Raw genomic sequence first — 13,587 nt, 5'->3', positions numbered from 1 at the left:
ATTTCCAAGCCTGCTTTTTTAAGAGAGGAAGACACACAACTGAACAAGAGAAGAAAACGAGCCTCTTGCAGTTCACCCGCAGCTACTGGCCCTGCAGCTCAACACCGGCTCAGCAAGGTCACGAGCAGACCGGCACCTCTGGTAGTAGCGTAAAAGCTGCCTGCAGGACATCCAGGCCTGGACTGTAGCCTATAGAGGTAAAAGGGGTCTTGGAGATTGTGCGCCTGCCTGCCTCACTCTCTAGGTGGGGAAATCAAGGTTCAAAAAGATGAAGGAAGAGACAACCTATCCAAAAGAAAAATGGGCAAAGTATGTGAAAAAAATACAAATGGCCAATAAACACATAGCAAAGATCTGGAAATGGCCAAAATGTTCTATGGCAGGGTCCTGGTTAAATAAATATGGACCATCTATATAATGGAACACCACGCAGTATTAAAAAGAACAAGACAGACTTCATGTGATATGAAAAGATCTTAAAGAGAAAAAGTAAGGTACAGAACAATAAAATTAAAAATTCTAGAAGGACACAAGTTACTGTTAACAGTGCTTAACTCTAGAGAGCGGGGCTGGGAGCTTATTGTATAACCTTCTGTACTATTTGAATTTTTAAACATAATTTTAAAACTAGTTCTAGAAAGTCAACGATGAGAGCAGGAGCAAACGTTTTGGGGAACTTCGTATCTCCTAACTCCTATGCTAAGTGCTTTGTGTGCTTTATCTTGTCTGCATTTTCACAAAAACAGAAACTGTAAGTTGGTCACTATTATCCCCTTTCCATGAAGTGGGAAATGAAGTTGCAAGGGGTGAAATAATTTATTCAAGGTGACCCTCTTACCCATCTACTTTCTATAAGGAAACAGAGTACTTGTAAAATAGAGAAAAATCTTTCCAGACTCTGACGCAGCCCAGGACCACCTTCCTGGAGACAGCTCGCCAACCCCAGCAGAGATCGAGGAGGTAGGCAAGACAAAAGGCCGCTGACTCTGACTGCAGTTGAATCAAATTTCTGGAAATATCTAGTCTCCACATCACAAAAGGGGATGGAGCCTAGGGACACCAGGCTACATACACTGTTCAAGTAAACAATGCTTGGCAACCAGGGTTCAAACACATGAAGGGAAGTATTCCCCTAATTAAGCACGAATCAACTTCAAAGGAAACCCAGATGCTGCTCCATGAAGAGGTAGCTGTCTCAGACCAGCAGAATCACCAGGTGACAGTGGGGGCCCGGAAGAATGGGGCAGCCGCACACCTTAGGACTATCTGTGCCAAGTTTCAATGTTGCTGCAGCAAGTTTGCTCTGTTTTCTCATTCCTCCATTCTTCCCAACAAAAGAGTCTTGTTACTTTTGGGTAACAGACTTTGCAGCAAAATTTTAAAATGCTAGATTTTATTTGTCCTAGGGTCTGCCAGCACATGCTGTAATTAAAATGTTGATTAGTAAACAGTTTAAATATATGACAGACAATGCAGTTAGAGCCTACAGTTAGGTCAATATGTGATTTAGATTTGCCATTTAAAAAAATCTCATTTAAATTTTGCATACATTAATCACGACCATACTTCAAGGTTCTGATATCCACCTGACTACAATATTAAAATAAAACTTGCTGCCCCAGGGAAATCCTACTTATTCTTAATTGTTTCGAGGCTTTGATGGGCTTTTAATCTAAGATTAATTTATGCAATTTTAAATAACTCTTCTTATGATTAATAAGCTTGAAAATTAAAAGGAGTCTAAGGCAATTATAATGAGCATTTGGTCATAACCTCATTAGAAGAAGGAGTGAAGGATACAGCTCTGGAATTCTTACAAGACTACAATTTAAGGTTACTTTTAGAGAAGTCAAACGTAGTTCCTGAAATTGCAAAGGCAGGTTAGCAAAGGTCAGTGTTAAAATGACGGCTAGCTAGATTAGCATACTAATGATTTTCCCCGATAGTGACAGAAAGGACACAGAAAAGAAGATGCAGAGAGAGAGACAAATGACATGCTGCCAAGAAGCTACAGGCTCTGAACTTGGCTTCCTATTCTTTTGGCTGGAGACCTTCATGGAATTTCAGAAAGAGCCAGGGGGTTAGGACATCCCTATTTATAAGTCAGTTCGAGCCACAGATTCTGGTCCAGGTGGAGCAAGCAGAGATCAGTCCTGTGTGGCCTGTTTGCCTGTTGTGGTTGGGCCACTGCCCTGCTTGAGAACAAACGGCAGCTTCCTGCAGCCACACTCCTCACCGGTGCGCAAAGCCCTTCCACAGCTGGCTCGCTGCTGAGCCACCACTTTCTAATTTCCATATTCAGACAAATCCTTCCAGCTCTGGCTGGAGTTGAGATGCCTCCTCTGACCACCCTCGGCCACCCTGTCCTGAGTCCTCACACTGTGCCAGTCAGCAGCACACAGCTCATCCTGCCTTCTCTAAATGTCTCCTATGGGTGTGTCCAGTCTGCTTCTTGAAGATCTGGATGGTTCTTAAATTCCTTTTGAACCCATCACAGTACCTCAAAGATGCAGACAGCAAACTGTTATGAACTGACTGTTTCATAATAATTCCCTCCAACAAGATGTTCATAATACTGATACTAGAGGACTGACGTGAAAAGTTAAGACTTCCTAATGCCTGGGGAAGAGGAACTCACAGAGGTCTGTCTGTCCTTAAAAAATTACCAATTCATTAGACACTAGCTACAAACGCCCAACATATGTATATTTGTTTCAAGGTGCATTAAGCTCCACTAAGCATATTTGTCTTTCAAGAAGCTACTGCTCAGACATGCCCAGGAACATTACATGAGACAAATCACGACCCAAAGAGGCTGATTTAGTGCCCCCACATATGTCTAGTGCTTTACAGTTTACAAACACTTCCACAAACTCTATTTTAATAGGAAAAAAACCCCACCCTTCAAGATTGGTATCACTACCCCCATTTTATAGATGAAGAAGCTGAGGCTCAGATAAGCTAAGTAACTGTTGATTGGAATTCCCTGGCGGTCCAGTGGATAGGACTCTGAGCTTCCACTGCAGGGGGCACAGGTTTAATTCCTGGTTGGGGAATTAAGATCCCGCAAGCCGCATGGCATGGCCTAAATAAATAAATAAATAATAAATAAATAAAGTAACTGTTGATTACCCAGAAGACGCAGAGGCTCTAGTTGAAAGTTTATCTTCTGATAATCCAGATCAATGTTCTTTCCAATTCACCATGTCGTTTCTTGTCTCTTGTTCACGACAGACTCACTTTCAAGATCTAGAGCCCATCTTCAGCCTCTCCTCTCCAGACTTCACATTCAGAGGACAGAGTATGTCCTGACAGTTGTCAGCCACACACCTTCCCAGTCCTACGACCATGGTTACAGAAATGAGCGGGGTCATGACTCCACGCCTGTGCTTTTGCTCTTCTGATTCCTCTAATGCCTGTGCCGGCCTGGACACTTGCAGGCTGTCTTCCCAGCCTTAGTCTCCCTTCTGCCTTCCTGACAGACCCTGATCACTGTCTGGCTCCCTATTCTGTGTGACCTGGCTACTTTGTTCACATGTCTCTTAAGGCACTCATCAGTTTGGCATCTACATCATTTAGTTCTTTCTTCCCCTCTAGTCTTATTGAGATATAATTGACATACAGCACTGTGTAAGTTTTAGGTGTACACCATGATTTGACTTTGCATATATTGTGACATGATGACCACAATAAGTTTAGTTAACATCCATCATCTCACACACATACAAAAGAATGTTTTTTCTTCCTTGTGATGAGAACTCAGGATTTACTCTCAACTTTCAAATATATCACATAGCAGTGTTAACTACAGTCATCATGTTGTGCATTACATCCCTAGTACTTATTTATCTTATAACTGGAAGTTTGTACCTTTTGACTACCTTTATCCAATTCCACCTTCCCTACCTCTAGTAACCACAAATATTTTTTCTATGAAATTTTTTAAAAGATTCCACATACAAGTGAGAGATAATACAGCATTTGTCTTTCTATGACTTATTTCACTCACCATAATGCCCTAAAGGTTCATCCATGTTGTCGCTAATGGCAGAATTTCCTTTTTTATGGCTGGATAATATTCCATTGTGCATTATCTATCGATCTCACAACTTCTTTATTTATTCATCTGTTGATGGACGCTTAGGTTGTTTCCATGTGTTGGCTATTGTAAGTAATGCTGCTATGAACATAGGCGTACAGATAGCTCTTTGATATAGTGTTTTTGTTTCCTTCAGATATAGTCCCAGAAATGGAAATCCTGGATCATATGGTAGTCCTATTTTCAATTTTTTGAGGAACCTCCATATTGTTTTCCATGGTGGCCTTACCACTTCGCAATCCTACCAACAGTGCACAGGGTTCCCTTTTCTCCACACCCTCACCAACACTGGTTACCTCTTGTCTTTTTGATGACAGCCATGTAACAGGCATATGGTGATATGTCATTGTGGTTTTGATTTACATTTCCCTTATAATTAGTGATGTACCTGTTGGTCATTCATGTATCTTCTTTGGAAAAGCATCTATTCAGGTCCTTTGCCCATTTTTAAATCGGTTTGTTTTTCTTGCTTTGCTATTGAGTTGTATGAGTTCTTTGTATATTTTGGATATTAACCCCTTAACAGATATGTAGTTTATAATTTTTTTTCCCATTCTGAAGATTACCTTTTATTTAGTTCTTTTTGATCATCTATTCAACAGAGATCATTGAACAGCCACTTTGTGCCTTGTATCGTGCCAGCTGCAGGGGATGCAATGGTTTCCTCACCACACTGTAAGCTCCTGGAGGGCAAGATTAGTGTTTCATCAGCCTCTGTATTCCTTACAGCTGTACAACTCAAGTAATGGTCTGGGAGCCCTTTGCTACTAGTTTGCCAAAAGATAAGGAGCTATGCCACAAAGTAAATCAGCACACAGCTTCCTCACTGAGGAAGTTCTGCGACAAAAAAATGTCAGGTGACTTAAACAGAAGACTTTGAGACATGCTTGATTTATGTTCTGGTACAAACTCCTCATCGTATGTTCAAGAAACAGTTCGGATACTACCACTAGCATACTGTCCATATATATACATATTTTAAGGACAGTTACCTTTTTAAAAGAAATTTATTATTTATTTTTGGTCTTCATTGCTGCACACGGGCTTTCTCTAGTTGTGGCGAGCGGGGGCTACTCTTCGTTGTGGTGCGCGGGCTTCTCATTGCGGTGGCTTCTCTTGTGGAGCACGGGCTCTAGGCGCATGGGCTTCAGTAGTTGTGTCATGTGGGCTCAGTAGTTGTGGTGCATGGGCTTAGGTGCTCCGCGGCATGTGGGATCTTCCTGGACCAGGGCTCAAACCCGTGTCCCCTGCACTGGCAGGCGGATTCTTGACCACTGAGCCACCAGGGAAGCCCCCACTGTCCATATTTGAGTAGCACTGAACTATAGCACCTAGCAATATATTCTGCATATAGAATGTGCTCAGTAAGGTTTGCTGAGTTAAAAGAAATTTCTCCCAAACTCAAAGAGTAATATCTCTTAGAAGCCACTCACTTCTATAATCATGATGGTAGAACTAAAAATGAGAGAAGGTTTTGTGGCCAGATAAATTGCAGAACGTGCTACACCTTCAGTTTTTGCTGCAGGTTGACAAAACCAAAAAGCAGTAATAGCTCACAAATTTTCACAGCTTCCCTTCAGATTACCAACTAACAGACAGGGGCAAACTGCTGGTGATTACTTTCTCTCTTCCTATTTGGTTTGTTTGCACTGAGGTTCAGGCCTCAGCCAGGCCCCGGCCGCTGTGTCCAGATACAAGCTCTCTGATTCGACCACAGCCCTGCAGATTCCGGACGAGGCCAAGGTGGAGGGAACTATAAGGAGTGAGCTGAGTAAGCATTCTAGAAGGGCATTTTTGGTCTCACAAGCACACACTGCTGAAATTCTACACATGTCTTTGTGGGGCGTTTGTATTAGTTTTGTTTTGGATTTCTAGAAATGGCCTGACTCAGCTGAAATTCCCACAACCACAATAACAACCCCCTGTCCAGTATGCATCAATAGATATTAGCTTTGATGTAGTACAGAACAGTCCTGTATTTTTCCTGGCTGTGTCACTCTAGGCAAGTCAATTAACCTCTCTGAGCCCCGGTTTAATGCATCAGTAAAATGGGAATAAGAATAATCTTTACAGTGTTTGTGTGAAGGTCAGATGAGATGGCGTATATGAAAGAACTCTGTAAATGCATGTTTTAAAAAATATTATCTGTTTAGCTTAATTTCTCTCTCTAAAATAAATCTTTTCTTTCTTTAAGGTTAAAAATTAGAAGCCTTTCGGAATTTATCTGCAGCCCCAGGTTGTACGCAATTGTTGCTCCAATTTCTTTCAAGTAATTTCAGAGGAAATAAGGTGTAGTACGGATTCTGACCAGTACAGATATTAGATCTAAGCTGTGTTTCACGTGTGTGCAGAAAGTAATCCACTCACATAAATACCCCAATGTCCTGCAAGGTCTGGCTCATCTGTCACCCCATTCACAAAGCCTCCCCAGATACCCATGGCTGGAAGAAATCTTGCCTTCCCCAGAACTCATTGTACCTGTTAAATTCATATCATTTCAATTCGTAACTATTTATTGAGCATTCAACTCGGGGCTAAGGATTGGGCTAGATGCCGAGGATACAAAATAAAGAAGACATGATCTCTTCCTCTTGTTTATGGGCTGTTAAGTTACCACCACAAAGTGTGAAAAGTGCACTGACACAGGTACTTGCCAGAAAGAAGGGTGACATACAACAGGAAGCCAGCAACCTTACTGAAGCAGGCCGGAGAAAGCTTCACAGAGGCTGTGCCAGTTGAGTCTTGGAGGCTGAGTAGGAGTTCACCACGTGGACGTGAGGAAAGGGCATTCTTGCCGAAGAAACAGCACAAGCAAAGACGTGACCGTGTGAGGCTCATGCATTAGGGGACTGTTAGAGTGCAGGCTGCGTGTACAGGAGTGCCATGAGGTGGAGGGGCGGCTGAAGGCGGGCAGGAGCAGGTGGGGGAGGGCCTTCGGCGAGTCTAACAATCTATCCCTTGTGCTTGGCTGTTCATATCCTCATCTTCCTTGCTAGACTGTAAGATGGTTGAGGGCAGGACTCAGGGCTGACTGCTTCCTCGGCATCAGGCTGGATGCTCTACCCAGAGCAGACACTCAGCAAAGGAAAACGGTGAGCGTGTACTGAGACGCACAGGTCTGACATTGTCTCCCTGTCGCACAAGGGCAGAAAAGGCTGCTGAAACACAAATCTGCACTAGACGTGCAACGGGTTACCATTCAGCCAGCCCCCGAAAAGCTAGCCTTATGCCTTCCTTTGGTACTTAACCCACTTTCCAGATGATGCACACTGCTGCCTGCACAGGAGAGCTGGAAAGGGGGCCATTTCTGAAGGCAGGAAGCTGAGCTGCCCAGCCAAAGCTCTGCTGACTTCCCCGACAGGGGAAGGAAAAGCTTGCTTTGGAGAAAGAATTTTCCAGCCCTGGAGCTGGTGCCTCGGGCCCTGCAAAAGCCAGCAGTCCAGGGTTGCCGATTTGCCTTCCCCAGAGTTAGAGCGAGAGTATTGCAGAGGCAAGCCTGTGGCTTAAAAAAAAAAAAAAAAAAAAAAATCATGTTTAATTTAAAAATTAGAAACTGGAGCAGGCTGTGAGCACAGGGGTTGATTGAAACAAAATTTAAATTCCTGTCAAGCCCATTTAAACATGGGGGCCCTTCATAGACAATTAGCTGCTCCCTGTGAATGCTGAATAAACTCAGGCCTGGTCACTGCGAGAAGAGAGGCACCTACTGTGAGGCGCTGAAAAAAAAAAATTAACTAAAATCAGGCTGTATGAAATATTTAGCCTTCCAGTATATCACAGGGGTTTGAAAGTGTAAACAAGACAAAAATCGATTCCTTGGTGCCCTCAAATCAATCCCCTAAAATGGTTAGGGCATCTGTTTCTGCTAAATTTTGTTTACATCGGCAGATTTGCCTTAATTGCAGTTGTTTATCTCTCATTGTCCCTGGGGCCCTAATCTCCCGATTACTAATACTTAACACTCATTTCACATCTAAAGCTACTTCTAATCCTCAACAGGTTTGGGGGGCTCTTAAAATTATTGAAACCACAGAGGCGGGAGACACAGCCTCTTTGTGAAAGGAACATTTTCTTATCTACTACCAGCTGGGCCCAATCATCACCAGGGATGGCTACAACAAAGGTGCTAAAAGGCTCTTCCACAATGACTGCTGCTCCACTGGGGATTCAGAGGATAAAAAAGAGCTTTGATGGAAAAATCTGAACAAGAGGCTAAAGCAGTCCAGCCAAATAAAGTTACTGTCATAATCAAACACTGTCAATCACCATGAAAATCCAATTAAAAATGTCTCAGCACAGCCCTCTTAAGTGGAAAAATGTACCCTATTTATACACATTTTTGTCAACTCCACAACAATCCCACAATTAGAAAGTCCTGCTATTAATTGAACTCCCCCCACCCCAGTTTAAAAAGAGATGCAGGCCATTCAGAAGCCTTCTGAGGGAGCTGAGACACACACAGGCTATTGGTATACAATTAGGAGTTAATCGGGTTACATTTGAAAATTCCATTTTTATTTGTATCAAGGGAATCTTTGCACGAATAAATGAATGGTACCTATTCTCCTACTTCGGAATCAGTGACCATTTATATAAAGAGAACAGAGAAATGGTAAACCAGGATACTGGGAAGAAACTAGTCCACACTCCGGCAAATGTCTCTCGGTAGACCACGGCCTAATGTTTAATTCTAATCTTGAAAATCGAATAGAGGACAGAAGGCCCAAATGTCTCCACTGCCTTTCTGCAGTCTCTAAACGGCCAAGTGAACCTCAAGTTATCTGCAGGCAGATTTGGCCCCCAAAATAGCTGTGTATCTACAAAAGGCCTCACTGAAACCACAAGACTCCCAGTCTCCAAAGGTCTCTCTCGAACCTGCTACAAATTAAAAAGCAAACAACCCATTAAACAAATCCAGCTGGTTACAACTGTAAATAGGAGGCTTCTAATATTTTTCCAGCCCTTGAAATTCCTGGTTAGACTCATTAACTATTGATAAGAACTGCATCTATTTATCGGAGTGTACTCACAGGAAAACAAGTTGGCTGCTTTCATCGGCGATTCCCAAATCACACAGACTGGGCTTCAAGATCCTTCTGTATTTCCCCCACAAGTGGCTGTCTCCAGATTTTTCAACCTAATCCATTATCCCCGAGAGCTGGGGGGGCGCGGGGTGGCCCACATCTGATATGCTGATAAAGACCTTGGGGTCCCCTGCCATCAATCTCACCCAGCAAAGATGGTGCTGGCCAGGTGGTCTCCTCTAAGTCTTGACTCTCCAATGACCTCTTGATTTGGATTTAATTGTCAAAGGTGAATTCCCAAGTGGTCAGAACACACGCCAAAGATCACAGGTGCCACTGAGCAAGGCCTGCTTTATACTTTCTTGCTCTTCCCTTACTTCCAGGCTGTACAGCCAAACCCTAGTGCCTGTTCTGATTGGTCTGGCTATACTGGTTGTTAAAAGCTTTGAATGGTATCCCTGCAAACACCGCAACGTCCAAGACATTCCATTATTTTGGCGCCAAATGATTTTACCCACATGACCTCTCATAGCAGGAAGTCAAACAAAAACCTCTGATCAGACCATGTAGTTCTAATATGGCCATCCTAACTTATACTGAATATCACAGAGTCCAGGGATGGCTTGTTCTTGGGTGAGTTTCCTCAACTTTACTCTGAGTTTCTGGAGAACAAGGGACATGTCTTGTTTGTCTTTATGTCTAGTACAGTGTTTTACTGAAATGGATTAGAACACAAATGGCACATGCAAAGAATAATCGATAGTGGTTTCTCTTCTTTTAATCAGAACAGAGAACTCGCCTGAACGACAGCAGCATAGGACCAAGCTAGGAACTGAATTAAAGATCATGCTCCTCCTTCAAGGCACTTACAATCTAGTTGGAGAAAAAAGGTATCAAACCAGTGAGTTTCACCTGGAGAGCTTTTAAAAACAACAAAAAACCCCAGTACCTGCTCCCTGGCCCAAATGTCAGAGATTCTTTGATCTGGGTTGAGATCCAGGCATTTTTTTTTTTAAACCCACTCAGATGGTTCTGATGAGTTGCCCGAGTTAGGAATCACCATACTGTATGAACCAATCTGTGAATCTACCATGAATATATAATTTATGTAATTAATCGCTGTTTCAAGTTAGAGGCAATAAATGGTGGAGGGCTTCCGAGAAGGGAGCAAGCACCGTGAAGGGGTAGAGTAGGGAAAGCTGCAGGGAGGAGGATGGAGAAGTTCAAGGACAGCAGAGAGGCGAGAATCCTAGGCTGAGGCCATCACCCAAATAACAGAAACTCCCCGTGAGTTGAGTAGCATCAAAGGAGGAAGGAATGTACAACATACTCTAAAGAGCCAGCTTAGCCGCTATGAATGTGGCAGAACACTGAAAAGCGGCCCCACTGATCCACTTTACGGCATCCAAGGTAACCAAACTGTTCCTGTGGTCTATGCAGCCTTACTGTGCCTTGAAATGTGATGCTGGGAAGATGACAGTCAGTAAAACAAGAAAGAAGGCTTGCCCGCGGGAGTTCAAAAAACCACAATTTTAAACAGGCAAACCATCACTGTATTAAGAGATCTGACTTGACTGATGGAGGAAAAAAGTTATCCTAAACTGGGAAATTAAAACTGTCAGATCACCATGATCAAGGAATGGCAGATTTTATCTATCTGTATCTCTCTTGCTATGTGCATGTATATAAATACACACACACTTAACACACATGTATTTATCTGCTAAAGTCTCGTGAAGAGATTAAGCAGTCACGTCTATGGAAAAACAAAGCTTGTTTTCTGGGGTTATAATCTCTCTGTTCTTGCTGAAGTGCTAACGTGTCATCAAAAATTCAAATTAAAGCTGTCTGATTTAGTGTGATCTCAAGCATCCAGACAGTGATTCTGCCGTTGTAATTATGTGCAATTAAAAGCTAAAATCAACTTCTTACTAGTGGATTCCTATTTATAAGCAGACACAAACAGATGATTTTAATGGCCTTTAGAACTTGAAAAAAAAAAAAAAATCATTACATGGTTGTCAACTGGCCCCCAGGCTTCTGTGATGCCTTTTGTGCTCGAAGAAAATATTTAGTTGAAGTTTCAATCCTATCCAGGGTTTCCCCCTGCAAATTTGGGGTGCCTTGGCCAATAAGTTGATGTGCACCTCCAAATGAATAACCAAAAGCAAAACTGATGTCTGCAAGAACTGGAAGCCAGACACACACGTAAGTCTGGCCCTAACAGTCTATTTTAAAACATGCTCCATATGAGGCAACAAACTAGCTACAGGTACTAAACCACCACCAAGTTCAGAATTGCTTATTAAACCATCATTAGTATCTTTTTAAAAATTTATCTTATATGATATTTATTTATTTTAAAAAACTTTTTATTGGAGTATAGTTGCTTTACAATATTGTGTTTCTACTGTACAGCAAAGTGAATAAGCTATACGTATACATATATCCCCTCTTTTTTTGGATTTCCTTCCCATTTAAATCACCACAGAACATTGAGTAGAGTTCCCTGTGCTATACAGTAGGTTCTCATTAGTTATCTATTTTATACATAGTATTAATAGTGTATATATGTCAATCCCAATCTCCCAATTCATCCTACCCACCCCTCTCCCCCCTTGGTATAAACAATCATTAGTATCTTAAAAAGCTTAGATTGCAAGCACATGGTCCGTGAGCACTGTGCAAGGGGGCTGCGGAAATGTGCCTTTCCTCATATTTGTACTTAGGACACCTGTAAGCCCTGGATCAAAATAAACCGGAACCCATTTTTGATCCAGTTAGTAGAATGAGGTGATAATGCTGAACTTTATCTGAGCCCTGCACTCCCAGAAAGGAGTAACAGGTAAGGAATCTTCCTACTCTCTTGTTAGCTACAAAGGACCATCCTGCTCACACAGAGATAAGACCCCTTTCCATCCTTCCTCATGACTTCCATAAGACTGGCGGATGACTCCCTTGTTTACCTGCCTCCATAACCTTGGCCCCCTCCAGTTGCTTTGAGACATTCCTCATTAATAAACATTCTCCCTATTGCAAGTGCCTGAATAAAATCATCTCCTTAATTGTCCCATGCATTTTGTGGGTTTGGGTCCCACAATGGTGAACAAAGCCATTTGGTCTAAACCCAGAAGTCACACCGGAATTTGAGTGCTAGAGAGAAAAATTCGAATGTGGTAGTTTTTCCGATTTTTAAAAGGGACCATGCAGATGCCCAATTTATCACATACCTTGATTAACTTAGAGAACAACCCACCAATTTATCTGAAAATGTAATTACAATCAGGTTTGGATAAGCAGAAAAGCTACCAGTGACAATTTAATTTAGAGGAATTAAACAAGTTAACATCTCTTTGCAAGTAATTAAATGTTTAAACAGATTTTTCTGGAGCAGTCTGGTGTTTATTAGCCCCCAAACAATACCACCTTCAATACATAAAGCCTTCTCTGAGAAACGAGATGCCTTCAAGTTTGCAGCTGCTGGGATTTAGACGAAAGAAAAAAAAATCTAAAAGCATTATTTTGATTATAACTGACACCCCTCCCTCAAGACCCACACCTGCTTCTCTTGGATTTCCAGTCCCGCTATTTACTTGCTTTCTAAGCAAAATGTCAAATTTCAATTGCAAACTGCACTCTGTGTTTCTTCTCAGGCGCCTGGATAGAAAACCAAAGCTGAGGAAATGCTAAATGAGGAAGCCCTGCTCTGGAATGTACAAGGAAATGCACAAAATAACAGGCATTATTAGAATCTAAGGAGAAAAGCCATGTTTTTAAACAATTACTAAAGCAGTATAGTTATAGCATAAAGACAATTTCTGCACCAGCTTGTTTCTCTGAAATTCTCTCTGCCACTGAACAGCTAGAACAGATAATAACTATTAGTAAATCAAACTCCTCTGCAATATCCAGCTGTGCCTCATGCATTTACATACAGATAGAATGGGTATATGTTTTTAATATGCATGTGATACGTACTTTTACCACATTCAAAGTGCATGGGACAAAGGAGGAGGAGAATGGCAATCGGATCAGCATGAGATAATAAAGTGGCCTAGCTAAAGTATTAGCCAGCGATTGATCTCAAACCGGGATGCTGCTTCTTCTGACCTGATTACTTACTATGCATAGATTCCATTAAATAGAGCTTAGACATGGAAAGCTTCTGGAAACACTCTAAATGCATAGAAGGATCTACAGCGCTCTGAATCCAAATTGTAACTGCATAGGAGCCCATGGCCCACACCTTCCCTGCTCGAGTCATGGCCCACATTCAGGATAGGCTGAGAGGTTAAAGGGCAGCCTGAGAGCTGGTGGGAAGCCCTGCTGAGTCCCACAGGGAGGGCCCTTCCCTTCCCCCAAGCAAGCGTTTCACCCTCCAAGCGAATGCCTCCCTCCTGAGAGGCTTGTCCTGTCCAGGCTGCAGAGCTCTAACTATCAGAGTGGGAAGGTACTGAGGGAGCT

General features: G+C 42.4%; 1 protein-coding gene across 10 annotated transcripts in view; it reads right to left on the bottom strand.

The window, feature by feature from the left end:
- Window positions 1-13,587, bottom strand: part of MAP2K5 (mitogen-activated protein kinase kinase 5) — a 281,510-nt gene that overhangs the window by 18,047 nt on the left and 249,876 nt on the right. The window contains exon 21 of one of the 10 annotated variants that reach the window (XM_055088061.1): window positions 12,530-12,603. The exons of the other annotated variants lie outside the window; for them this stretch is intronic. Within the exon in view, the coding sequence (XP_054944036.1) occupies window positions 12,589-12,603 (15 nt within the window). The 3' untranslated portion in view covers window positions 12,530-12,588. Of the gene's footprint in view, window positions 1-12,529; window positions 12,604-13,587 lie in introns of those variants that run through there. 10 annotated transcript variants of the gene reach the window in all.

Source organism: Physeter macrocephalus, chromosome 11, assembly GCF_002837175.3.
Source record: "Physeter macrocephalus isolate SW-GA chromosome 11, ASM283717v5, whole genome shotgun sequence".
Lineage (NCBI taxonomy): Eukaryota > Metazoa > Chordata > Mammalia > Artiodactyla > Physeteridae > Physeter > Physeter macrocephalus.
Note: the sequence above shows the minus strand (reverse complement) of the source record. Positions and strands in the feature narration are given on the sequence as shown.